At 48.4% G+C, this 26,298-nt stretch overlaps 2 protein-coding genes across 3 annotated transcripts; one reads left to right on the top strand and one right to left on the bottom strand.

The window, feature by feature from the left end:
* ZNF575 (zinc finger protein 575) lies at positions 2,480 to 6,306 on the bottom strand. 2 transcript variants are annotated; one of them, XM_003127188.4, is made up of 4 exons: positions 4,894 to 5,457; positions 4,503 to 4,612; positions 3,961 to 4,072; positions 2,480 to 3,501 (listed from the first exon to the last, which is right to left on the bottom strand). In XM_003127188.4, the coding sequence occupies exons 3-4, from the start codon at positions 4,040 to 4,042 to the stop codon at positions 2,843 to 2,845; spliced, it is 741 nt and encodes a 246-aa protein (XP_003127236.1). In that variant the 5' UTR covers positions 4,043 to 4,072; positions 4,503 to 4,612; positions 4,894 to 5,457; the 3' UTR covers positions 2,480 to 2,842. The 2 variants fall into 2 exon arrangements, with proteins under 2 accessions (XP_003127236.1, XP_005655971.1); XM_005655914.3 differs by lacking the exon at positions 4,503 to 4,612 and adding an exon at positions 6,195 to 6,306 and having other exon boundaries at positions 2,484 to 3,501; positions 4,894 to 5,131.
* Positions 5,579 to 25,512, top strand: ETHE1 (ETHE1, persulfide dioxygenase). The gene is given in 9 exon segments (XM_005655917.3): positions 5,579 to 5,715; positions 6,808 to 7,040; positions 7,465 to 7,513; positions 7,516 to 7,608; positions 7,769 to 7,917; positions 22,410 to 22,539; positions 24,522 to 24,611; positions 24,986 to 25,102; positions 25,316 to 25,512. Coding segments are annotated over 9 exon segments (918 nt in total). The 5' UTR covers positions 5,579 to 5,711; the 3' UTR covers positions 25,369 to 25,512.

Raw genomic sequence — 26,298 nt, 5'->3', positions numbered from 1 at the left:
TTGTCAGTTTTCTCTACAATTTGTACTTATTGTATCTTAAAGATATTTTCTCTGTAGTGGAGGTTATACCAAGATGTTCTACTTTATTTCCTTCTAAATACTTCAGTTTTGTGTTTCAAATTTAGATTTTTTTTTTTTTTTTTTTTTTTTGCTCTTTTAGGGTCTCACCTTCAGCATATGAAAGTTCCCAGGCTAGGGGTTGAATCGGAGCTACAGATGCCAGCCAACACCATATCCACAGCAACACAGATCAAGCCTTGTCTGAGACCTATACCAAAGCTCATGGCAACGCAGGACCCTTAACCCACTGAGCAAGGCCAGGGATCGAACTCGTGTCCTCTTGGAGAGTAGTTGGGTTCTTAACCTGCTGAGCCACAACGGGAACGCCCTAGATTTGGGGGGGCAGGGCATGCTTGTAGCATTCAGAAATTCCCAGACTAGGGATTGAACCCGCGCCACAGCAGTAACCAGAGCCATAGTAGTGACAACACTGAGTCCTTAACCACTAGGCCAGGAGAGAACTCTTCAGATTTGGATCTTAAATCCTTAAAAACATTTTTGTGTATGGTGTGAAGTAGAGATCTGTATTAGTTTTATGCTGCTCTAACAGATTACCACAAATGTAGAAGCTTTAAACAACACAGATTTATTGTCTTAGAGTTCTGGAGGTCGGTAGTCCAAAGTCCGTCTGAGTGGGCTGAATTCATGGTGCCAGCCAGGCTGTGTTCCTTCTGGAAGCTCTAGGGAAGAACCCCTTTCCTTGCCTTTTCTAATCTCTAGAAGCTGCCTGCATCCTTGACTCATGGCAAGTGCAGGTCTGTGTCTGAGCTCTCAGCGCCTTCTCACTAGCCTATTTGCAAGCCAGTACCACCGGCCTCGTTACTGTAGCTTTGTAATAATTCTTGGTATGGGGGAGGCAAGGTTCCCCTACCTGTTCAAAGTGGATGGCTTCTGTCCCTCGTTTTTGCCACTACTTGATTGGTGACCATTTCCCTCACTAGACCAGGTCTGATCTGTTCATGGCTATGCTCCTAACACCCTATGAGGAGCCTGGCACACAGTACCTGCCGAATACACATCTCTAGAATGAAGAGCAGCCTACTGTCAGCTCAGTCATCCATGTTTTATAGCTGGAGAAACATGCTCCAAGAGAGGGACCATCTTTGCCCAAGATGATGCTTGTAATGGCCTGTAACACTCCCATTTTATTTTTTATTTTTTATTTATTTATTTATTTTTGTCTTTTCTAGGGCTGCTCCCGTGGCATATAGAGGTTCCCAGGCTAGGGGTCTAATTGGAGCTGTAGCCACCAGCCTACACTAGAGTCACACCAATGCTGGATCCAAGCCGCATCTGCTACCTACACCACAGCTCACGGCAACACCAGATCTTTAACCCACTGAGCAAGGCCAGGGATCGAACCCGCAACCTCATGGTTCCTAGTCAGATTCGTTAACCACTGCGCCATGACAGGAACTTCAACACTCCCATTTTATAGATAAGGCATCTGAGTCCAGCAAAGTGAGGAAGTTTGTCTAGGGCCTGAGGCTCTTAATCAGTGTGTGAGGGTTGGCTCCAAAGCTTGGGCTTTAATTTTTTTTTCCTTATTAGGGCTGCACCTGCAGTATATGTGAATTCCCAGGCTAGGGGTAGAACGGGAGCTGCAGCCGCCGGCCTACACCACAGCCACAGCAACTCCAGATCCGAGCCCAGTCTTTGATCTACATCACAGTTCATGGGGCCAGGACTGAGCCCCCATCCTCATGGATCCTAGTTGGATTTGTAACTGGCTGAACCAGGTTTGATCCCTGCCCTTGCTCAGTGGGTTAAGGATCCAGCGTTGCCTTGAGCTGTGGTGTAGGTCACAGACGTGGCTCGGATCTGGTGTTGCTGTGGCTCTGGTGTAGGCCGGCGGCTACAGCTCCAATTAGGCCCCTAGCCTGGGAACCTCCATATGCCGCAGGAGCGGCTTCTATTGTAGTACACCCTTTGTTCTTGCTTTGATTATTTTGTCTATCTTGGGAATCCTTCCATGTAGAGCTACCTTTTCCCCTAGAGATACATCTTCCGTGCTATGGCTGTAGTATAATTTCTCATCTGGTCCCCTAGTGATGGTGTGCATTGTGCACCTTTATGGTTTTTGGGTTTTTTTTTTTTTTTTTTTTTTTTGCCATTTCTTGGGCTGCTCCCGCGGCATATGGAGGTTCCCAGGCTAGGAGTCGAATCTGAGCTGCAGTCACTGGCCTACGCCAGAACCACAGCAACACGGAATCCCAGCCGCATCTGCGACCCACACCACAGCTCACGGCAATGCCAGATCCCCAACCCACTGAGCAAGGCCAGGGATCAAACCCGCAACCTCATGGTTCCCAGTCGGATTCGTTAACCACTGAGCCATGACAGGAACTCCTGGTTTTTGTTTTTTTCACCTGCTTATCTACCGGATAAATTCCTAGAAATGGAACAGTTGACATGAGCATATGGGCATTTCAAACTTTTTATAGAAACAATCAATGGCCAAAGTGGAGGCACTAATTTAAACTCACCACAGAGTGTTTCTCATGCTTCTAACCAGCACACAATGCCAGCGGACATTTAACATTTGCTGTGTGAAGAGGTGGGAAAAAAACAGACCTCCAGGTCTAACATCTGGGTGCTAACTCTATGGGTGCACTTTCCTTTCCCCCAAACAAGGAATTCCTCCGCCTTCTAAGTTTGGCCGGAGGGGCTGACCTCTCTTCTGGCTACCTGGAAGAGGCAAGTCCATACAGCCTGGCTCAGATGCCACCTCTTTATTGACAGGGGTTGCCAGCAGAGGAAGCCAGTGAGCCAAGAGGAGGGCTCACTCCCGCTCCCCAGGGCTCTCAGCCTGGTGGTGGCTTCGTTGGTGAATGAGCAGGAGGCGTCTCTGGCCAAATGCCTGGCCGCAGTTGGAGCAGCGATGCCGGCTGGTGGCCTGGTTGCCTGGAGCGGTGGGGGGGTCGTGACATAGGCGATGGGCAGCCAGTTTGGAGGGGAATGAAAAAGCCTTAGGGCAGTGGGGGCAAGGATAGGGGCGGGCATCGGTGGCATGGTGTGTGTGGCGGTGGGCCGCCAGCTTGGAGGGATAGCAGAAGGACTTGGGACAGTCGGGGCATGGGTAGGGGCGGGCAGGAGCATGGGTCCAAAGGTGGGCTGCCAGCTTGGAGCGGTGGCCGAAGGCCTTTGGGCAGTGTGGGCACGGGTGCGGGCGGGCGCCGCTGTGCGTGAGGCGGTGGGCCGCCAGCTTCGAGGGGTAGGAGAAGGCCTTGGGACAGTCAGGGCACGGGTGCGGGCGGGCACCGCCGTGCGCCAGCCGGTGCGTGGCCAGCTTGGATGGGTATGAGAAGGCCTTGTCACAGTCAGGGCAGCGGTGCGGGCGCTGGGGCGGGGGCCGCCGGCGGGGTCTGGAAGGTGCCCCCGTGGACGTGGCGGGCCCTGGAACCGACTGGCTAGGCTTCTGCGGCGGACCCTGGTTGGGAGCTAGGGGACAGGAGGGTTGGTGGGCTCCCATGAAGCAGCCAACGCCCTGAGTCTAGACCAGGCTCCCCTTCGTTCTTGATAATCTATTGGATCATACTGAGATCCCCCAAAAGGCATGTTCCTGCTCCTCAGCCCCTGCCATGCATCTTGCTAAGGGGCTCCAACGGGTTACCTAGAAAGAACCCCAGAGCTAAGGCCTCCCCAAAGCTACTAAGGTGTCCGTTCTAGTATCTTCCCAAGTGATCACCCTGAAATCCCCCACATCATCTCCTCTAGAAAGGATCACCGAATCCTCCCAAGGACAACCTGGAGGATTGCCCAGAACGTCAAGCTTTGGGGATCCGAAATTGTTATCACTCTAGGCCCTCAAACTTTCACCCCGAGATTCCCTCAATATGTGCTTCTCTTAGCCCCAATTCCTGGACAATGTCCCTTACCCACAGGTGGAGCGGCTCTCACCTTCTCCCTTGGTCACGGGTTCCTTGCCAGTGGGACTAGGATCGGTGCCCCCGGCCTCCGACTCCACATCTCGCTCCAGCATCTTGCCGGCCCAAGAACCTAGACGAAGGGCCTAGGGAGGGAGAGGGGGAGACGCGGGTGGTTATCGGGCTGTTGGGAATGGGACTGGAGAGGTTATTATCAAGGGTCGGTTTGCTTAGGAGCAGGGTCTATTTAAGTCTGAGATCCTATTAGGAGAGGGTAGCGGTTGCCGTAAGGCGGGGTTATGCAAGTCCGACCCAGAAGCAGTCCGTTTGGAACTTAGTCCCAGAGTTTGAGCTTTCGAGCGGAGTGGGCGGGGTCTCTACAACTTCAAGTCCTGGCGGCCCCCTGCGCGGAGCTGGCGGGGCCTTCCTAGTGGGCGGAACCGGCCACGGAACCTCAGATGCGGCTGGCTGGAGCTATACAAACGGGACCCAAAGTCGGTTGCTCAGCAACTCTGTACTAGGGGAGGGGCCTACAAGCTCAGTAGGCGAGATTTCACAACGAACAGGTAGCTTTACCCAGCTCTAGGCTTAGTCTCAGTTCTCTGACGCCGGGTGAACTGCCCCTTTCTTGTCACTAAATTTCAATCCCGGCATGGAGTTGGAGCCGTGGAAGGTAGATGGGAGACCTGAAGGAAAACACAGACAGAGGGTGGCTCGTGCATTGCGATCCAGAGACCCCTAACGGACTTCTCCCTAGAGGTCCCAAACGTCTTGACCTCCACGAACCCCATGGGATCAGGGCATTCGGGCACCAATGCATCCTCGCAAGGCTCAGGCGCCAATGCAGCCCCTCTGGAACCTATGCATCAGGACCCCAATCGATCCCTCTTCGGGAGTTCTGGCGTTCAGCCCCCAATCCACTTCCCGAAGACCCAGGCGTCTGGGCCCAGACCCCTGCCCTTCTCACCTGCGGACGGCCCCTCCCCGGGGGCGGGGCTCCGGGCCCCTCCCTCGGCGGCCGCGGCCACTGCGGTGCTGCCTTCGGACTCCTAGGAGCTGCACCGCCCGGCGCGCGCCCTGCGACGAGAGGGCGGGGGAGGGAGCGCGCGCGAGCTGCTGGACCCAGCCTCATTTCCATCCCCTCCTCCCACGCCGAGCCGGTGAGGGCGTCAGTACGCATGCGCAGTCGCGGCCCGCGGAGGCTGCTGCAGGGGAGACGAAATGGAAGGAGTGGGTGGGTGCACAAGGCCAGCAAGTGGGTGAGCAAGCGCAGAGCTATCAGCCTAAGTACTGGAGGAAAGAGTACCGCCGCTTGCGGGGCCTACGGTGGCTGACTGGAGTCAATCACGTGCAGAAGCTAACACGGGGAAACCTCACTCAGAGATCACCGAGACAGCGCTCAGCATGTGTACTTTCCCTTCTTTTCGAGAATTCCTCTGAGTCCCGTCTCCCGAATCAGTTTCAAGGCCTTGGCAAGAAAAACCTAGCCATTTCTTCGAGAGAGAATGGGAGATGGACTCCCGACTCAAAGCGAGCGGAAGGTTAAAGTCACGTTATTAGCATAGCGCCTGGGACTCTTCGCCATTGGGTGATTCGGGATCTCCCACCTCAGTGCCACGGACCTAGGCGAGGAGGGCAGCAGTGTCCAGGGCCCTTGTTCCTGGCTGGAGGTCCTGGTGGCAAGCGCGGGGTGGCTTGCTTGGCACCCTTGCCCCCTGGGAAGTAACGGCGCACCTTCGCGCCCAGCACAGGAATGACAGCGAAGCTCCCATAAACCATCCCAGCATGGGTGGGTCTTCAGCCTGATAATGTACAGGGATAATGTACTGGCCAGTCCTGGGAGCGGTGGGAATTATATGAAAGGATAATTGGGGCTCTGGAGCCAGATTACTTGAGTAACTGGAATCAAGACTGGCACTTTCCAGCTGTGTAACCTGGGGCAAGTGACGTCATCTTTCTAAGCCTCAGTTTCCTTACTTATAAAATGAAGATTTGTTATGATTAAATTCAGTAATCAAGAGTTCCCCTTGTGGCTCAGCAATAATGAACCCGGCTAGAGTCCAGGAGGATGCGGGCCTCACACGGCGGGTCTAGGACACAGCATTGCCCTTAGCTGTGGTTTAGGTGGGCAGCTGCAGCTCCTATTCATCTCTTAGCCTGGGAACTTCCCTATGCCGCGGGTGTAGCCCATTAAAAGAAAAAAAAAACAATAAAATTTAAAAACGAAAAATAAACTTTAATGAGATAATCTGTTGTTCTGGGACTCACCCAACAGCCCCTCAAGGCACGAATGACCCTGGGGAGTTGCCATCGTGGCGCAGCGGAAACATCCGACTAGTATACATGAGGATGCCTTTGATCCCTGGCCCTGCTCAGTGGGTAAGCGATCCAGAGTTGCCATGAGTTGTGGTGTAGGTCACAGACGCGGCTCTGATCCCCTGTTTCTGTGGCTGTGAATACGGCCGGCAGCTGTAGCTCCGATTGGACCCCTGGGAACTTCCATATGCCTCGGGTGCGACCCTAAAGAGAAAAAAAAAAGACACTAATGACACCAAAACATACATTTTTTTTTCTTCCCACCGCTTGCTGGGAAGTGTACTGGGGTCTCTTGTTGGGTTTCCCTTCTCTAGGGAGAGAAGTTTGTGCTTCTCTCAGTGTGTCTCCCTCGCCCCGTCCCCCCTTTTTTTGTCCTTTTAGGGCCGCTCTCTCGGTTGATGGAAGCTCTCAGGCTAGGGGTCCAAACCGAGATGTAGCTGCCAGCCTACAGAGCGAGGCCAGGGATCGAACCCGCGTCCTCCATTCTCCTGGGTACTAGTCGGATTTGGTGTCTCCCTGTTCTTTGTTTTCCTAGATCTCACGGTTTTCTATCTATCTCCCCCAGCCCTTTTCCGTCCGTCCGCGTCCTCACCCCCAGGACCTCCCGGCCCCTTTAAGGCGGGCCCCGCCCCGTCCGCCCCGCCCCTCCGGGGTCATCCCTGGGTGCACCCGGCTTCCGCGGGCGTTCAGACTCAGCTCTGTCTCCACCCAGCCGCGGGCGCGATGGCCGCTCTGAGGGTCGCTGGGCGGCAGCTCAGCCAACACCGTGGGTCTGGAGCCCCCATCCTCCTACGGCAGGTTGGTGATGGCTGGACTCGGGAGCGGCGCAGGGGCGGAACTCCAGGGTCTTTAAAATCAAGAGAGATACCAGGGCTCCGAAGCTTGGATCTTTGCGGAAAGGGGCGTAGGGCTAGACTCCGGCGTCCTTTAAAGGGGAGAGTTCTAGGACCCCCTGGGCTTGGGGCCGGACTTTTGCGTCCGTTCCAGAAGAGGGTGATGGGGGCCCAGATTTGGGGATGGATGGAAGTTGGGACTCATTGGTTCAGACGGAGTAAAGTTTGGAGGTCCCAGACTCCTGACTCTGAGAAGGAGGGAGAAGGGGCTGGAGTTTCTGCTTCTGGATCTTAGGAGGAGAATCAAGTTGAAGCCTGGACTCGGGGTTGGTCCGCAGTGAGTGGGAGTCTGGTTCTGTGCCTTAACCTGCCCCCCTCCCCTTTCCCAGCTGTTTGAGCCCAAGAGCTGCACCTATACTTACCTCCTGGGTGACAGAGAGTCCGAGAGGCCATTCTGATAGACCCGGTTCTGGAGACGGCGCATCGGGATGCCCAGTTGGTCAAGGAGCTGGGACTGCGGCTCCTGTATGCTGGTCAGTTTGGGGTCCGTACTTCTGGGCCTGAGGAGGCGGGGCGGTAGAGTGAAGAGGGAAGCTGGGGGCCGGGGTCGAACTGCAGGGTATGAGGGAAGAGGGGGCCGGGGGTTGGAAATCCTGCGTGCCCTCCAGAACCTGGCCCTCCTCTCTCTCCTAGTGAACACCCACTGCCATGCGGACCACATTACGGGCTCCGGGCTGCTCCGGTCCCTCCTTCCCGGCTGCCAGTCTGTCATCTCCCGCCTTAGTGGGGCCCAGGCTGATTTGCACATTGAGGATGGAGACTCCATCCGCTTCGGGCGCTTCGTGAGTTAGCTGCTGGTCCTCGAGAGGGTGCTGGCTTGGACTTCTTGGACCAAAGGGAAGAGGGGGTTGGGGCCCTGGGCTCCTGAGTCCAAGGGCCTGGGTTCCTGTTCCCTGAGTTCCTGTCTCTGGGAGGAGGGTGCCATAAACCCAGACGGTCAACTGGGCCGAGAGACTCTGGGCAGGTGTGTCTCTGGCTAAACCCCTTCAGTCAACACTTACGGAGTTTCCTATAGCCTTGGGGGAACTCCTTTGGCCTAGAGTCTCATAAAATTTGACTGGGAGTCTGAATTCCAAGGTCACAGCTGAGGGAGAGACTCAGCCCTGTCATCCCAGAGCCACTGTAGGAGGAAGGAGTAGCCTGTCGCCCAGGACTAGGACTAGGGTGAGGCAAGAGAGGCAGCTAGGGCACAACATTTAAGGAAGTGCTCCTTCTCAGGGCCCTGCAGAGACAGGGCTGGTACCTTTTAGTGGGCGCCTCCTTAAACATTGAGCCCTGCTTGCCTCACCCTAACCCCAGCCCTGCTATTGCCTCACTCTAGGAGGGTCTGAAGGGCCCTACCTCCTCTCTTTTCTTTGCCACAAGCATAATCAGCAGGTTTCCAGCCAGGATTTCACCCAGGGTAAAAGATGGGTGACAAGCATACTGGGGAGTCACTCTCAGAGGGAGGGGAAACAGCTGGCAGGACTTCTTTTCAGATCAGAGTTGCTAAAGATTGGCTGGCTTTGGGGACAGAATGCCAGGTGCCAGGTTTCCAGCCAGGATTTCACCCAGGGTAAAAGATGGGTGACAAGCATACTGGGGAGTCACTCTCAGAGGGAGGGGAAACAGTTGGCAGGACTTCTTTTCAGATCAGAGTTGCTAAAGATTGGCTGGCTTTGGGGACAGAATGCCAGGTGACTGGGTAACGACTCAGCCTCCAGGTTAGAGGGTTTTGCTAAATAGTTAAAATCTGAGTCCGTGTTTTCACGGAAATCAGGGCTTTATGTGGGATCAGAGGGTTTAGCTCCACTGGATTACAAGCCTCTTTATTTCAAGCCGCCTTCTGGAAGCAGGTAAAAAAATGCCTTGTACATTTAAGTATACGGTACATAATAGACAGGTACTAACAAGCATTTCTTGGGTTGAGAAACCTTAGAAGTGTTAGAAATGGTTGAAGTTGGAGTTCCCGTCATGGTGCAGTGGTTAACGAATCCGACTAGGAACCATGAGGTTGCGGGTTCGGTCCCTGCCCTTGCTCATTGCGTTAACGATCCGGCGTTGCTGTGAGCTGTGGTGTTGGTTGCAGACGTGGCTCGGATCCTGCGTTGCTGTGGCTCTGGCGTAGGCCGGTGGCTACAGCTCCGATTCGATCCCTATCCTGGGAACCTCCATATGCCGTGGAGCAGCCCAAGAAATAGCAAAAAGACAAAAAAAAAAAAAGGTTGAAGTTTTTTTTTGTTTGTTTTTTGTTTTTTTGTCTTTTCGTCTTTTCTAGGGCCACACCCATGGCATATGGAGGTTCCCAGGCTAGGGGTCTAATTGGAGCTGTAGCCACCAGCCTACGGCAGAGCAACGTGGGATCCCAGCCGGGTCTGTGACCTACACCACAGCTCATGGCAATGCAGGATCTTTAACCCACTGAACGAGGCCAGGGATCGAACCCGCAACCTCATGGTTCCTAGTCGGATTTGTTAACCACTGCGCCGTGACGGGAACTCCAGAAATGGTCGAAGTTTTGTGTCAAGATGAGCCCGTTGTTAAACTGGATGAGTAATGTTTTCAGCGAATCAATATGAAAGGGTTTTGCTGTGGAAGATTTAGCTTTAGTGTTTGGTTATTTTATTTTATTTTCTTAATAATATCTTTTTTTTTTTTTTGGTCTTTTTAGGGCTGCACCTGCAGCATATGGAGGTCCACAGGCTGGAGGTCTAATTGGAGCTGCAGCTGCCAGCCTATACCACAGCCACGGCAATGCAGGATCCGAACCGTGGTTGCCGTCTACACCATAGTTCATGGGCAACACCAGATCCTTAACCCACTGAGCAGGTTGGGTTAAGAGGCCAGGGATCAAACCTGCGTCCTCATGGATACTAGTCAGGTTTGTTACCCCTGAGTCACAACGGGAACTCCCAGTGTTTGGTTGTTTTAAACAGCTTTATTGATAGAACTCACCAACCATCCAGTCCACCCATTTAAAGCGTACAATTCAAAGTTCTCCTATGGTGCAGAAGGTTAAGGATCCAGCATTGTCACTGCATCATCTAGGGTTGCTGCTGTGGTGTAGTTTCATTCACTGGCCCAGGAACTTCATATGCTGTGGGTGTGGCCAAAAAAAAAAAAAAAGTGTACTATTCAATGATTTAGTACATTCTCAGAGTTGGGCATCCATCATCACACACTGGGAGAAGCACAGACTTCTCTCCTTAGAGAAGTGGAAAGCCAACAAGAGATCCCAATACTGGAGTTCCTGTCATGGCTCAGTGGTTAACGAATCCGACTAGGAACCATGGGGTTGTGGGTTCAATCCCTGGCCTTGCTCAGTGGGTTAAGGATCGGCGTTGCTGTGAGCTGTGGTGTAGGTCGCAGATGAGGCTGGGATCCCAAGTTGCTGTGGCTGTGGCGTAGGCCAGCGGCTACAGCTCCAATTAGACCCCTAGCCTGGGAACCTCCATATGCTGCGGGATCAGCCCTAGAAAAGTCAAAAAGACAAAAAAAAAGAGAGAGATCCCAGTGTACTCATAGCCCACAGGGGAGGTTGTGTGAGTCTTCCAGTTCCTCCACATCCTTGCCAACACTTGTTAATATCTGTCTTTATGATTATTCAGCATCTTGTTTGGTTTTCATCTGAATTCTTTATAAACCTTTGGAGACGGGTCACTTTTTGTTTTTCCCCTCTTATCCCCCCACCCCCGCCAAGTTTTAAAACTGGGGAGTTGCCGTTGTCGCTCAGCAGTTAATGGATCTGACTAGCATCCATGAGGACACAGGTTCGATCCCCAGCCTCGCTAAGTGGATTAAGAATCTGGCATTGCGGAGTTCCCGTCGTGGCACAGTGGTTAACAAATCCGGCTAGGAACCATGAATGAGGTTGCGGGTTCGGTCCCTGCCCTTGCTCAGTGGGTTAACGATCTGGCGTTGCTGTGAGCTGTGGTGCAGTTTGCAGATGCGGCTCTGATCCCGTGTTGCTGTGGCTCTGCTGTAGGCTGTGGCTACAGCTCCAAGTAGACCCCTAGCCTGGGAATCTCCACATGCCGCGGGAGCAGCCCAAGAAATAGCAAAAAGACAAAAAAAAAAAAAAAAAAAAAAAAGAATCTGGCATTGCTGTGAGCTGTGGTGTAGGCTGGCAGCTACAGCTCTAGTTGGACCCCTAGCCTGGGAACTTCTATATGCTGTGGGTGCGGCCCTAAAAAAAATATAAATAAAATTTGAATTGTAACATACATATTTTCATGCACATATTGTACATGTGCAGCTTGGTAAATTTTTACATATATCTCCTCTTGAGTATCCACCACCCAGATCCAGAATATACCTATCATCCCAGAAGGCTTCCTTGTCCCTCTTCCTGGCCATTGACCCTCCACCAAGGGACTGTTCTTCTGACTTCTTTAATCATAGACTAGTTCTACCCATTCTGGATCTTATAAATAAATAGGAATCATAGAGCGTGTACTCTTTGTATCTGCTTCTATCACTCTACATAGTTTGTATATAATTGTAGTTCTTTCCTTTTTTGCTATATAGCGGAGGTTGGCAAACTTTTTTCTGTAAAGGACCAAATAGTAAATATTTTCAGTTTTGCAGGCCATAGGGTCCCTGTTGCAACCACTTAATTCTCCTGTTGGTGTGAAAGCAGCCATGGACAATGCCTAAATAAATAAGCATGGCTGTGCCCAAGTGAAACTTAATTTATTATGGTCACTGAAATTTTTTTGGGGGGGCTGTGTCCATGGCATGTGGAAATTCCCGAGCCAGGGATTGAACCCGAACCACAGCAGTGACCCGAGCCACTGCAGTGACAAGGCTGGATCCTTAACCTTCTGTGACACATGGGAACTCCCACCAAAATTTTAATTTCAGTAATTTTCATGTATCATGAAATGTCATTATTTTTTTGATTTTTTTTCCCAACCTTGAAAAATGTAAAAACCATTATTGGTGTTTTCTTGTGGTGCAGTGGGTTAAGGATCCAGTGTCGTCCCTCAGTGGCTTTGGTCACTACTGTGGCAAAAGTTTGATCCCTGGCCCTGGAACTTCCACACACCGCAAATGTGGCCAGAAATAAAACCCAAACCAACCAACCATTCTTACTTCTCAGGCCTTATAAAAGCAGGTGACAGGCCAAATTTGGTGCACTGACCATAGTTTGCCAGCCCCCGATGTAGAGCATTTCATTGTGTGCCTTGATGACAACTTATATCCATTTTCTTTTTGATGGTTGATTCCAGTTTTGGGCTATTAAGAATAATGCTGCTATGAAAATTCTTACATAAATTTCTTGGTGGACATTACCCTCAATTCCATGGAGTGGGCATGGTAGGTCCTAGAGCTGATATAGATTTGACTTTAGTAGAAACTATCAAATAGTTTTGGACTGGTTGTGCATTTTACATCGAGTGGGCCAAATTTGGATGGTTTCACTGTAGAATGGATTTTCTGTTTTGATGAGCAATGATTGAGACTTGAACATTTTAGCTCCCATGAGGGGTAACATATTCTGAAACTTAGTCTTGCTTGTTAAATATGTTGCTTTTGAGAGGGTGGTGCTCAAAATATTAACCCCCAGGGCCTATTTTAGAGATTCTGACTTAGTTGTTTGAGGCAGAGACAGGAAATCAGTACAGTTTATGAGACTGAACTCAGGACCAGGAAATCACTTTTTGTTCTGGCTGCCTCTGTGGCATGCAGACATTCTGAGCCAGGGATCGAACCTGAGCCACCAGGGAAGTCCAAAATTGGTTGTTTTTTTGTTTGTTTTGTTTTGTTTTGTTTTTGCTTTTTAGGGCTACACTAGTGACATATGGAGGTTCTCAGGCTAGAGGTCGAATCGGAGCTACAGCTGCACAGCCAATGCCAGATCCTTAACCCATTGAGCGAGGCCAGGGATCAAACCCGCAACCTCATGGTTCCTACTCGGATTCATTTCCACTGAGCCACGAAGGGAACTCCTCCGTCTTAATTTTGACCTATCTTTTAAGCTGTAGATCTCGTTACATGATCCCCTAAACAGAACAAGTAATTTTGTTTTCTTTCACCAAGGAAAGAAGGTTTAGGTGGTGAAGGTTCAGAGTATTTAGCTACAGTGGAAAATGACATTTTGGGTTTTTGAGTTTAGAGGGCACAGAAACATCAGTTGGTTATACCAAGGTTAAGTGCTTTTAAATTAACAGTGCTTTTAAATTAGCAGTAGCAAAGGAATGAACTTGAGAACCAAATTGAAAGCGCGAGAGCTTACTTGCCACCAGGGGGCAGTGCGGGCCATCGGAACGGCCAGACGAGGGAACAGCAGTATTTTAGTATTTTCAAAACAATTAAATAAAAAGAAATACAGTTAGGAAGTTCCCATCGTGGCTCAGAGGTTAGTGAATCCGACTAGGAACCATGAGGTTGCACGTTCGATCTCTGGCCCCGCTCAGTGGGTTAAGGATCCTGCGTTGCCATGAGCTGTGGTGTAGGTCACAGACATGGCTCGGATCTGGCGTTGCTGTGGCTGTGGTGTAGGCTGGCGGCTACAGCTCCGATTAGGCCCCTAGCCTGGTAACCTCCATATGCCGCGGGTGTGGCCCTAAAAAGATTAAAAAAAAAAAAAAAAGAAAAGAAAAGAAATACAATTAACACCTTCATATACTTCATCTGATATTCACCAGTTGCTGACATTTTTTCTTTTATCACATTTGCTTTATTCCTCTCTCGTGTACATACTTTTTAAGCTAAATTGCAGACTTTTTACCCCTAAAGACGTCTAAGAATAACATTTTCCAGAGTTCCCCTTGTGGCTCAAGGGTAATGAACCCGATTAGTATTCACGAGGATTCGGGTTCGATCCCTGGCCCTGCTCAGTGGGTTAAGGATCCTGCGTGGCTGTGGCTGTGGCCATCAGCCCCTAGCCTGGTAACTTCCATATGCTGCGGGTGTGGCCCTAAAAAGAAAAAAGAAAAAAAAAAAAAGAGTAACAATGTTTTCATACATCAGCAGTTTCAAACACAAATGCTTTGGTCTCAGAATTCCTTAACCCTATTAAAAATTACAGACGGCCCTAAAAAGTTTTTGTTTACCTGGGTTCTATCCATCAAGACATACGGTATCAGCTATATGTCAATTATATCTCAATTTTTAAAAGAAATGAAATGTAACTGTTTAGATATGCAAATATATTTACTGTATTACAAGTTGAAACCGAGACTTTTTTTGAAACGCAAGAATATACAAGCCCACATTCCATCAGTCATCAGAGTGAGGACATCATCGCAAGTCATGGAACTTCTGGAAAACTCCAGTGAACTCCCCTTCAGTGTGAGAGGGGAAAAGGGCCAAAGCCATCTTCTTCACATTACGAAGAGTTTTGATCTCACAGACCCTCAGGGTTCCCTCAACTGCACTTTGAGAACTATTGGTTTATAAACTCCTTGTTGCGTTTAACAATAGACAATAATTCTTTTTTTTTTTTTTTTTTTTGCCATTTCTTGGGCCGTTCTCTCGGCATATGGAGGCTTCCAGGGTAGGTGTCGAATCGGAGCTGTAGCCACCAGCCTACACCAGAGCCACAGCAACACGGGATCCCAGCCTCGTCTGCAACCTACACCACGGCTCACAGCGACACCGGATCCTTCACCCACTGAGCAAGGCCAGGGATCGAACCCGCAATTCTTGGGCCGCTCCCGCGGCATATGGAGGTTCCCAGGCTAGGGGTCGAATCGGAGCTGTAGCCACCGGCCTACGCCAGAGCCACAGCAACGCGGGATCCGAGCCATGTCTGCAACCTACACCACAGCTCACGGCAACGCCAGATCGTTAACCCACTGAGCAAGGGCAGGGACCGAACCCGCAACCTCATGGTTCCTAGTCGGATTCGTTAACCACTGCGCCACGACGGGAACTCCCAATAATTCTTAAATATTTCTGAAATCCAGCCCATGTTGAAATTTCTCCAGTTGTCCAGGAATCATTTTTACAGCTGTTTTTAGGAACCAGGACCCAATCAAGGTTCATACCTGGCATTTGGCTGTTCAGTCTATTTAGACTCTTTTAATCTAGAACAGTTTCATACTCTTTCTGCCCCATGAAATTGACTTAAAGATTTGTTTAAAATTATAGGAGTTTCTGTCATGACTCAATGGAAACTAATTTAACTAGTATACATGAGGACACAGGTTTGATCCTTGGCTTCGCTCAGTGGGTTAAGGATCTAGTGTTGCCGTGAGCTGTGGTGTAGGTCGCAGACACGACTTGGATCCCACATTGCTGTAGCTGTGGCTAAGCTGGCAGCTGTAGCTTTGACTAGCCTGGGAACCTCCATATGCCTCGGGTGTGGCCCTAAAAAGACCAAAAAAAAAAAAAATTATAGTTGATTTACAATGTTCTGTCAACTTCTGCTGTACAACCAAGTGACCCAGTCATACATATATACATAATTTTTTTTTTTTTTTTTTTTTGGCCCTCCTGCAGCATATGGAGTTCCTGGGCTAGGAATCAGATCTGAGCCACAGTTTTGACCTAAGCTGAAGCTGCAGCAATGCCAGATCCTTAACCCACTGTGCCAGGCTGGGGATTGAACCTGCGTCCCAGTGCTCTCAAGATGCTGCCGGTTCCATTGCACCACAGCAGGAACTCTTTTTTTTTTTTTTAATTCTTTTTCTCGTATCACCTTCCATCATGTTCTATCACAAGTGATTGTATATAGTTCCCTGTGCTATACAGCAGGATCTCATTGCTTATCCATCCTATTTTGAAGGTTCCGGCCTATTGTAGAATAGCCCACTTTCTGGCTGTGTCTGGTATTTCCTCGGTGTCCTTTAACTTGTTGTTGTTCTTTTTTTTTTTTTGGCTTTTTTAGGGCCACACACACGGCATATGGAGGTTCCCAGGCTAGGGGTCCAATCAGAGCTACAGCTGCTGACCTACACCACAGCCATAGCAACATCAGATCCAAACCGTGTCTGTGACCTACACCACAGCTCAGGGCAACGCCGGATCCCTAACCCACTGAGTGAGGCCCGGATCAAACCCACAAACTCATGGTTCCTAGTCAGATTTGTTTCCCCTGCAGCACAACAGGAACTACCTAACTTGTTCTTCTAAAACTTTTCTTTGCCTTCAACTGAAGTAGATGGCAGATATTTTTGTGTTGGTTAATAATAATAATAAAATAATGTAATGAAATAACTTAATAGTTAACAAATATTGAGTGTTTGCTTCTCACTAAGCATTGTGCTACACTCTGTGAGTGCCTTTTCTCAGGGATTATCTCACAGGATTTTCAGAATCAAACATACTCCTGGTAGCAGGGAGTGGTGGGGCCTGTGGCAAGTGCAGGGGTGTGTGCCCCATTAACGGAGGACACCCCTACGTAATTCAAGTTGATTATTCATGCTTTGGAATGTAGTCTGTCTACTGTCAAGCCTTCTTTTTCCAAATTAGAAGCTGCAAAAGTAGGAGTTCCTGTCATGGCTCAGCGGGAACGAATCTGACTAGCATCCATGGGGATGCAGGTTTGATCCCTGGCCTCTCTCAGTGGGTTAAGGATCCAGCATTGCTGTGAGCTGTGGTGTAGGTTGCAGAGGAGGCTCAGATCCCATGTTGCTGTGGGTGTGGTGTAGGCCGGCAGCTACAGCTCCTATTCGACTCCTAGCCTGGGAACCTCCATGTGCCACGGGTGCAGCCCTAAAAAGACCAAACAAAACAAAACAAAAAAACAGAAAGAAAGAAAGAAAGTAGCTGCAAAAGTACATTTTTGAGAAATCTTCCAAAATTTAAGGGTAAACTACAAATTTAGTCTTTTTTTTTGTCTTTTTAGGGCCGCACCTGCGGCATATGGAGGTTCCCAGGCTAGGGTCAAATCGGAGCTGTCCTCATGGATGTTAGTCAGATTTGTTTCCACTGAGCCATGACAGGAACTCCCAGACTTTTAATAACTATGGAGCAGTACAAACAAAACATTGCTATTAAGCCTCCACTGTTTTGTTTTGTTTTTTTTAATTTTTCCTTTTAGGGCCACACCCGAAGCATATGGAAGTTCCCAGGCTAGAAGTTCAGTCAGAGCTATAGCTGCCGGCCTACACCACAGCCACAGCATCGCTGGATCCTTAACCCACTGAGTGAGCCCAGGGGTTGAACCCACATCCTCATGGCTACTAGTCACATTTGTTATGGCTGAGCCACAACAGGAACTCCTCCATGCATCTTTTCTGACAACTAGATCTCATTAAACCTTCATAACCACATAGTGAGAATCAGAAATAGCCCCCATTTTACAGAGAAGGAAGTGCAGCGAGGGAAAGTGACTTGCCCAGAAGTTATACTGAGAAAGTGACTGAGCCAGGATTTGAACCCAGGAGGCTTTGTGGTTCCACTTGATCAGTGTTTTGGAAGTTATAAAACACTAATTATTTTTATTATTAGCAGTTAGTGTGTGCTGGGCATTTTAAAAGTGCTTTCCATACATGAAATAATTTAATCTTTATAAAATTCCAGCAAAGTGGAGACAATTATTGGCCCCATTTTACAAATGATCAGAGAGGCTCAGAGAGGTAAAGTGACTTGCCCAAGGTCATACAGCTAGTAATAGCAGAGCTAAATTTAGAAGCCACGTCCTCTGGCTCCAGAGACTGCTCTTAACAAGGGTCCAGGCGCCCTCGCCAGGAGAGAAATATTTTACATCTGGATTCAGCACCGAAACCTCAGTTTCATGAAATATCACTTACCCTCCCTGTGTCCCAGGCACTCTGAGATTTCCCACTATTCTCTTCCTCCCCACTCCACTCTCTATGTCCAGCCCATTTTTTTCCCCTCATTGTCTTGATGTGGGATTCATCCATATCATCACGTGTAGTTATATATAGTTTGTACATTCTCATCCTCTACCTCAGTTTTCCTCATCTGTAGAATGGGGACAGGAATGGCACTTGGGAGTTTCTGTCGTGGCTCAGTGGGTTGCAAAGCTGACTAGTATATATGATGACATGGGTTCGATCTCTGGCCTTGCTCAGTGGGTTAAAGGATCTGATGTTGCTGTGAGCTGCGGTATAGGTCACAGATGCAGCTCAGATCTGGCATTGCTGTGGCTGTGGTGTAGGCTGGTGGCTATAGCTCTGATTCGATCCCTAGCCTGGGAATTTCCATGTGCTGCAGGTGCGGCCCTAAAAAGACAAAAAAAGAAAAGAAAAAGAAAAAAAGAAATGGTGCTTACCTCATAAGGATGGGTGTAGCCTGAATGATTTCAGTTAGGTCGAGTGCTTAGATGAGAGCCTGGCTCAGGAGAAGGGATCCATCAGTGTCAGGGCCCCTGAAGAGTGGGTAGTCCTGACTGGTGGGAGAAGAGGGAATTCCGTGGGCAAAGAGGTGTGGAAAAGCCTGGTGTTTTCTGGAAATGATTCTGGGGTTCAGAGTAGCTGGGGAGAAGTTCCTGTTGTGACTCAGCTTGTTAAGAACCCGACATAGTGTCAGTGAGGATGCAGGTTCCATCCCAGGTCTTGCTCAATGGGTTAAGGATCTGGCGTTGCCACAAGCCGGGGTGTAGGTCACAGATGTGGCTCAGATCTGGTGTTGCTGTGGCTGTGGTATAGATCTGCAACTGTGGCTCCAATTTGACCCCTAGCCCGGGAACTTCCATATGCTGCAGGTGCAGCCATAAGAAAGAAAAAGAAAAAAGAACTGCCAGAGTAGCTGGGGAAAGGAGGACGTTATAGAACATTGGGTGGAAGAGTGGGCAGGCACCAGAGCAGGGGTTGAGGGGCTGGATCTCTGCCCCGATGGCAGTGGGAGCCAGGGAAGAGTTTTGAGCAGAGGGGGCAGAATTGGCTCTGGGTGATCCTCCAGCTCGAGGTCATGCAGGCGATGGAGGAGGCTGGTAGACTAGGGAGAAGGCTGGTGGTAGGTCAAGCAGGAGAGGCATCCACAGATTCACCAAACCGGATTGTGTAGTACTATAATAATTACTACTGAAAAAAATCCGACTATGTGTGGAACCACACAGTTCAAATCCATGTTGTTCAAGGGTCAATGGTATATACTCTTAAAACCTGGCTGTTTACAACGGATGTCCTTCTGAGTGGCCAAGAGTCATGCGATAACCGATTCACGTGGTTAAATATTTTGAACACTACATCTACATTTTTAGTTCCAAAGACTCCCATGCCTTTTTATTTTTAAAGACATTTGGGAGTTCCCGTTGTGGCGTAGCGGAAACAAATCTAACTAGTAACCATGAGGATGTAGGTTTGATCCCTGGCCTCGATCAGTGGGTTAAGAATCCTGCGTTGCTGTGGCTGTGATGTAGGCCGGCAGCTGTAGTTCCGATTCGACTCCCAGCCTGGGAACCTCCGTATGCCTCAGGTGTGGCCCTAAAAAGTGAAAAAAAAAAAAAGAAGGAAAGAAAGAAAGAAGGAAAGAGAGAGAGAAAGAAAGAAAGAAAGAAAGAAAGAAAGAAAGAAAGAAAGAGAGAAAGAAAAAGAAATTTGAGGAGTATGGAAACATACAAAACAAAAAGTGAAAGATCATCTTTCTACCACCAAAAGGTAGTATTAATTTGGGGTGGGGGATATGTTTTTTCCCCCAAGATTTTGCAAGGTTTGTGATTTTGCTTTGCTTTTGCTTTGCACTGCACGTGTATGCTATTGTAGATGAGTTAGGAAAATATTTGGCAGAAAGTAACTGAAAAACCCATACAGTGGTTTAAATAAATAGGAGTTTAATTTTCTCCTATAGCAGGATATTTGGAAGAAGGCAGTCATTCCCTTTGATTTAACAGCGCTATCGTTTGTGGGTTCACGCAGCTTTTTCTTCATGGTTGCAAGGTGGCTGCTACAGCTGCAGCCATCACACCTTGAGTTCAGAGCCAGATGAAGTGGAAAGGTCAGGTGCCAGTCCCTTTTATCAGGAAGGGAAAAGCCTTCCCTGAAATCCTCAGGAGACTTATTGAGATCTCACTGTTGACCACAGAGCTGTGTCAGGGCCCCCCAAGTTGTCAGGGAGGATGGGGAAGAGCTGGGCTTGGCTGGGCACACTGATGTCCCAAACCGAATTGGAGATCTGTGAGTGGGGAGGGTTAGAGTCGATATTGGATGGGTGTGGAAACGGTCTGCACACAGTGTCCTTCAATAACCAGCAGTTGACTGACCTGGACAAGGATGCTAGTTGGTAGGAGGGACCTCTGTTGAGAGGGGCGGAGGGGTGTGTGAGTGGGAACTAATCTTATAAGCGATTGTTAGATCATTGGAGTAGTAATTTTTTCTGACAGCTGCTTTCCTGAACTGCGTGTGGGGATTTAGATAACCAGGATTCCCTGGGCAGTGTTTTTGTGCTCGTGCATCAGGGGTTCTTTTTTTTTTTTTTTTTTTTTTTTTTTTCTTTCCTTTCCTCTTTTTATTTTTAGGGCTGCACCTGCAGCATCTGGAAGTTCTGAGCTAGGGGTCCAATTGGAACTGCAGCTGCTGGCCTACACCACAGCCACAGCAATGCAGGATCCCAGCAACAGGGGATCCAAGCTGCATTTTTTTTTTTTTTTTTTTGTCTTTTTGCCATTTCTTGGGCCGCTCCCACAGCATATGGAGGTTGCCAGGCCGAATTCCCAGGTCGAATTGGAGCTGTAGCTGCCAGCCTATGCCAGAGCCACAGCAACGCGGGATCCAAGCCGCGTCTGTGGCCTACACCACAGCTCAGGGCGACGCCGGATCCTTAACCCGCTGAGCAAGGCCAAGGATCGAACCTGAAACCTCACGGTTCCTAGTTGGATTTGTTAACCACTGAGCCACGACGGGAACTCCCTCAAGATGCTTTTTTGACCTACGCTGTAGCTTGTGGCAATGCCAGATCCTTAACCCACTGATGGAGGCCAGGGATTGAACCTATATCCTCATGGATACTAGTCAGGTTCTTAACCTGCTGAGCGACAGTGGGAACTCCTGTCGGGGTTCTTAATGGCAGACCTTAGAGTACCTTTGAGGGGTCAGAAAGTGTGTGCCTCTGAGACGTTACTAGGAGATGCTAAGCTGTGCTCTAAAATACTATACCCTCAAACACCCTTAGCTGCTCTGACAGTAAGCAGTCTGGTAGGCGAAAAACAAGGGCTTTAAAATTTAGATCTCCCTTTCCTTCCTTTCTTTTAAGGGAGAGCAGATATGTTTTCAGATATTTTTTGACTATGTTCCCTCTTCCATGAATTGCTCTGTTTTTTTCTTTTGCCCATTTTTCGTTTACTGGTTCTTATTGATGTTTGGGAGCTGTTTATGTATTGTGGCAATTCACACTTTGTAATTCTTTTTTATACACGCTAGTAATATTGTCTCTGAATTTTTTTGTGTTGTAACTCTGATTTTTTTTCCTTTTTTCTAATGAAGTTAAACTATGCAGTCACATCTGTCACTGTTTTTCCCTATGGTCTCTAAATTTCCTATTGTGCTTAGAAAAACCTTTCCTACCTCAAGATTTTATATATATTATGTGTGTGTGGGTGTGGGTGTCTAAAAGAAAATGTATATATTCTTCTGTATTTCCTTCTAGGATTTTTATGGTTGTTTTATGTTTAGATATTTAGTTTATCCTGAATTTTGTGTTTTATTTTTAATTATAAAATGACATGTTTGCTGTAAAAAAGGTAATATAGGAAAACCCCCCCAAAAATATTTTAAGTTAATGAGTATATTTTTTAAAAAGATGACACTGTACAAGTTGCTTTGCAAACTTTTTTGCATTTCCTAGATGGTAAAACATCTTTTCGTGCCTTTAAATATTTCTGTGCAGCATCATGAAATTTTATTTCAATAACATAATTTTAAATGACTGCTTAGTATTCCATATTTATATTAATGTGCTTATCTTTTTCTTATTGATTTGCAAGGTCTGTTTGTACATTAAGTATCCTGACTACTGTGTGGTATATATATATGTATTGCAAATATTTTTTGCCAGCATGTTGGCTCACTTGAAATTTTATGACATCATTGCCATTCAGAAACTTTAAATGTATTTAAATTCAAACCATTGATCTTTCCCTTAATGAGTTAAGACTTTGGGGATCACACTTGAATGTTCTTCCCTGACCAAAAAGCATGTATTTATTTGTATTCTTATTGTCATCATTGTTTTATGGTTTTATTTTCTTACTTTAAGTTTTTAATTCATTGAGAGTTTAAGAGTGCGGTTTGAGTCTAGGATCTAACTTTTTTTTTGTTTGTTTAATCAAAAAGCAGTTATCTGGATGTGACCCTGGGATGGGGCAGGGGCTTCTGAGGCCAGTTTCACTGTGAGGGAAAAGCCACAGGCTTCTTGCTGACTCTGTACTCTCCTTCTCTGCCAGGCCTTGGAGACCCGGGCCAGCCCCGGCCACACCCCAGGCTGTGTCACCTTCGTCCTGAATGACCAGAGCATGGCCTTCACTGGAGACGCCCTGCTTATCCGTGGATGTGGGCGGACAGACTTCCAGCAAGGTCCAGGCCCCTTTCCCCAGCACAAGATCTTAGTATGGTTATATGGGTACCAGGGTTTTAAGTGTCAGTTTCAAGAAGGAATGAATGATCAATTATATTTTAATTTTAAAAAAGTTAATTAAAAAAAAAAGAAGATCCCTAAAAGCACAAAATATCAGTTAAAAAAAAATGAATGTTAAGACTTTTAGGGGGTCAGGATTAGGTTCAAGTGTAGCTTCTGGAGTGGGGGAGAGGTGGGTTTAGGGTTAGCTGTTGGGGGACAGTTAGAGTCAGGCGTCAGGCGTGTCAGTTATCTATTGCTGTAAAACAAGTGGCCCTAGAACCTAGTGGCTTAAAACAATGATTAACATTACCTCACACGGGTTCTGAGAGTTAGGACTCTGGGAGCCGCTTAGCTGAATGGTTCTTACTCAGGGTCTTGCATGAGCTTGCAACCAAACATCTACTTCCAAGGCAGCTCACTTTGGCTCCGATGGCCTGAGAGCTATTGCTGGTCGTTGGTGGGAAGCCTCAGTGTCTCATCATGCGGACCCCTCTCCAGGGCTGCTTGAGTGTCCTCATGCTGTGGCAGCTGGATTCTCCCAGAGAGAACAATCAAAGGGACAGACAGAGAGATAGAAGCTCTTATTTATTTATTTTTTAAAATCACCTTGTTTCAAAAGTTAAACTCTGGGGAGTTCCTGTCATGGCTTGGTGGACACAATCTGACTGGCATCCATGACGAGGCAGGTTTGATCCCTGGCCTTGCTCCATGGGTTAAGGATCTGGCGTTGCTATGGAGCTGTGGTGTAGGTCACAGACACGGCTCGGATCTGGCGTGGCTGTGGCTCTGGTGTAGGCTGGTGGCTGTAGCTCTGATTCGACCCCTAGCCTGGGAACCTCCATATGCTGTGGGTGCAGCCCTAAAAAGCAAAAAAAAAAAAAAAAAAAAAAAAAAGTAAAACTCTGTTATTTCTGCCATATCTTATTTATTTGAGGCAAGTCACTTAGTCCAGACAACTAAGTCAACATGAGGGAAATGAAGTGTCACATTTTGAAGAGTTTCAAAGTGTTTATAGACTTATTTTTAACCATCCCCCCGCCCTCAAGGGGTTTAGGTTGGGGGGGGGAAGGGCATGGGCTTTGATGTGAGTAGCTGTGGCGTTAGATTTGGCAGTTTAGCTGCTAGGAGTCTGTTCGATTCAGGGGTTTAATTGCTAGGGGGTGGTGTTACAGTTGGGGTTAGCTGTTGGGGTGATTAGACTAAGGGGTTTTGCTGTGGGAAGGGTGTTTAGTTTCAGAATCTCAGGGTTCAGCAGCCCTTTGAGTGTGTGTGTGAATGTGGGGTGAACAGGAGAGTGGGAGGGTTTAGCTCAGGAGGCGGGCGAGGCTGCATGAGAGAAGGGGGAGGAGGCGCAGTGAGCTAGCTGGCAGTGGGTGACCAGATTCCCAGGCTGCATCTTGCTTCCTCTTTCCTTATCTCTTTGTCTTGGTCTCTATCTTTTTCTCTCTGAGGCGCCTAATCTATTTATCCATTCCCAATACTGTCATGAGAGTGAAAGATTTAGGCTGAAAGGAAAGGTGGCAGAATGTTCCAAAGAGGTTCGCTTCTGTCCCAACATAGGATTCAGAGCTTCTTGTCAGAACCATGACTCCATTCTCTTCCTTAGCCACTTTGGCATCAGTTTCTTACCTCCCAGTCCACCTTCCCTGCTTGGAACCCTTTCTTGGCACTTTGTGCTTCAGGGCCTCATCCCAGCCTTCTTTACAGCTGTGTTGAATTTCTCATTATTCCCCAATTCTTTGCATATGTGGTTCTACCTGCCAAGAACACCCTTCCCTCTCCTCCTCCACTCAGACAAAGGGCTCCTGGCAGAAAATGAGTGGGAGGGTTTAGCTACAGTGATTTTTTTTTATCCTTCCATTCTTTTCTTAAAGGGAAGGGATTTGGAAGTTTCTCTTGTTCTTTTGCTCCATTGACCTCTTGAGTTTTCCCTCCCCAGGCTGTGCTAAGACCTTGTACCACTCGGTTCATGAAAGGATCTTCACACTTCCAGGAGACTGTCTGATCTACCCTGCTCATGATTACAATGGTGAGGGCTTCCTGGGGGAGGTGTGGGATTTACATAATTTGCTATTTGAGAGGAAGCACCAAACTGCCGTAATCCTCATGTGGCTTGGAGACTACAATTCCCAGAAAGTCCTCTGGCCAAAAAAATCAAGTACTTAGTAGTGTACTGAGTGTGGATGTGGAAAATTTGATGCCTGGAATTCCACAAGACATAGACTTTCCAGGAACTTCCTTGCAGAACTGAGGGAACTGTGGGAAACTACACTTCCCATAGGGCCCATTGGGGAGGGAAAGCAACCTGTTAGTCCACAGAGGGCCTCCTGGGAAATGTAGTTCTGGGAGGCCCAAGGCACTGGACTGACTGGACAACATTCCTCCCCCTCCCTTGGCCACTAGGGCTCACAGTGTCCACTGTGGAGGAGGAGCGAACTCTGAACCCTCGGCTTACCCTCAGCTGTGAGGAGTTTGTCAAGGTCATGGACAATCTGAAATTGCCCAAACCTCAGCAGATAGGTGAGCCGTTGGGGGTCTGGATTTCTGGGTCTGAGGGAGGAGGGGGCTGGGAACTGGACTTCTGGGTCTGAGGGAATGAGGGGCCTCAGGGCCAGAACTCTAGTTTCCCACAGAAGAAGGGCTCTTAGGATTTCTGGGGTCCCAGTGGGGTGGAGGGGGGATTGGGAGGGTCTGTCTGGGTTCCTTGGTTTCACTCTGGTTTCTTCCTTTCAGACTTTGCTGTGCCAGCTAACATGCGCTGTGGGGTCCAGACCCCCCCTTCCTGACTCTGGTTCTCAGGTGCCCGTATCCGTTAAGAATGCTCTAGGTGGGGTGAGAGGAGAGCTGCCGTCACTGGAACCTCTCTTCTCTTCCCCTCCCTCACCAGCCCCTCAAACTTCTTAAATAAAAAAAAAAAATTTTTTTTTCTCCCTCTGACTTCTGTTTTCTGGGCGAAGCAATTGGGTTTCTGGCTGAAGTGCCTGTGGCTAGTTCTGGTCCCTGAAGTGGCCAGGGCAGAGGGCAGGGTCCCAGGACTGGAAGAAGGAGATTTTTCTAATTCACAAGATAGAAGCAGGCAGATACCAGGGGCAGCGTTTCTCAGCTCCTTTGATTAGAACATCGTCTTGAGTTCAAACCACTTCACTCTGTGAGACTCAGGATAAGGTACTTCGCTTCTCATAGCCTCAGTTTCCTCATGTGTACGATGGAAAGAATAGCAGTAATAACAGGGTGTTGTGAGGATCCAATGAGCCCGTATGTATGAAGTGCTTGGCACACTGCCCGGCAGACTGCCCATCAGGGTTTCTTACTGTCTTTGAGAATCTCCCAGGCACTTCCAGGCTTGAGTGTCAATATGCCTAGTGGTCAAGACCATGGACTTTCCAGAGAACAAATACGATGTTAACATTAACAACACGTGTAGACTTTGGGTTCACTTGCCCCCCTCAGCCTCAGTTTCCTAACTCTAAAATGGAGAGAGTCATCTGTTTCTCTCTAGGCTGCTGTGAGGATGAAACATTAATGTCCGTGAAATGTTTATCCTTTATACACATGGCTCGTGATAGCCAATAATCCTTTCTCACAGACCAGTTATCTTCCTGTTTTTGCCCAGAGAGGAAAGGGTCTGGCTGAGACCTTTAACCTCTGCTCTCCACCCGTAGCAAACTGGGGGGGGCACACCTCTCCCTGTCTTTGGGAGAGTTTCTGACTCAGCT

Source organism: Sus scrofa, chromosome 6 (genome assembly GCF_000003025.6).
Source record: "Sus scrofa isolate TJ Tabasco breed Duroc chromosome 6, Sscrofa11.1, whole genome shotgun sequence".
Classification (NCBI taxonomy): domain Eukaryota; kingdom Metazoa; phylum Chordata; class Mammalia; order Artiodactyla; family Suidae; genus Sus; species Sus scrofa.
The sequence above is the reverse complement of the archived record's forward strand: the minus strand, read 5'-3'. Positions and strand labels throughout refer to the sequence as shown.

What these genes read in the sequence shown, in the direction of transcription:
- ZNF575 (XM_005655914.3), bottom strand. Translation starts at nt 5,106, where the DNA reads ATGCGTACTGACGCCCTCACCGGCTCGGCGTGGGAGGAGGGGATGGAA. An exon ending in CGGGGAGGGGCCGTCCGCAG is followed by an intron (nt 4,073 to 4,893) that starts GTGAGAAGGGCA and finishes CTCCCTCCCTAG; the next exon opens with GCCCTTCGTCTAGGTTCTTG. An exon ending in ACCCGTGACCAAGGGAGAAG is followed by an intron (nt 3,502 to 3,960) that starts GTGAGAGCCGCT and finishes CCTGTCCCCTAG; the next exon opens with CTCCCAACCAGGGTCCGCCG.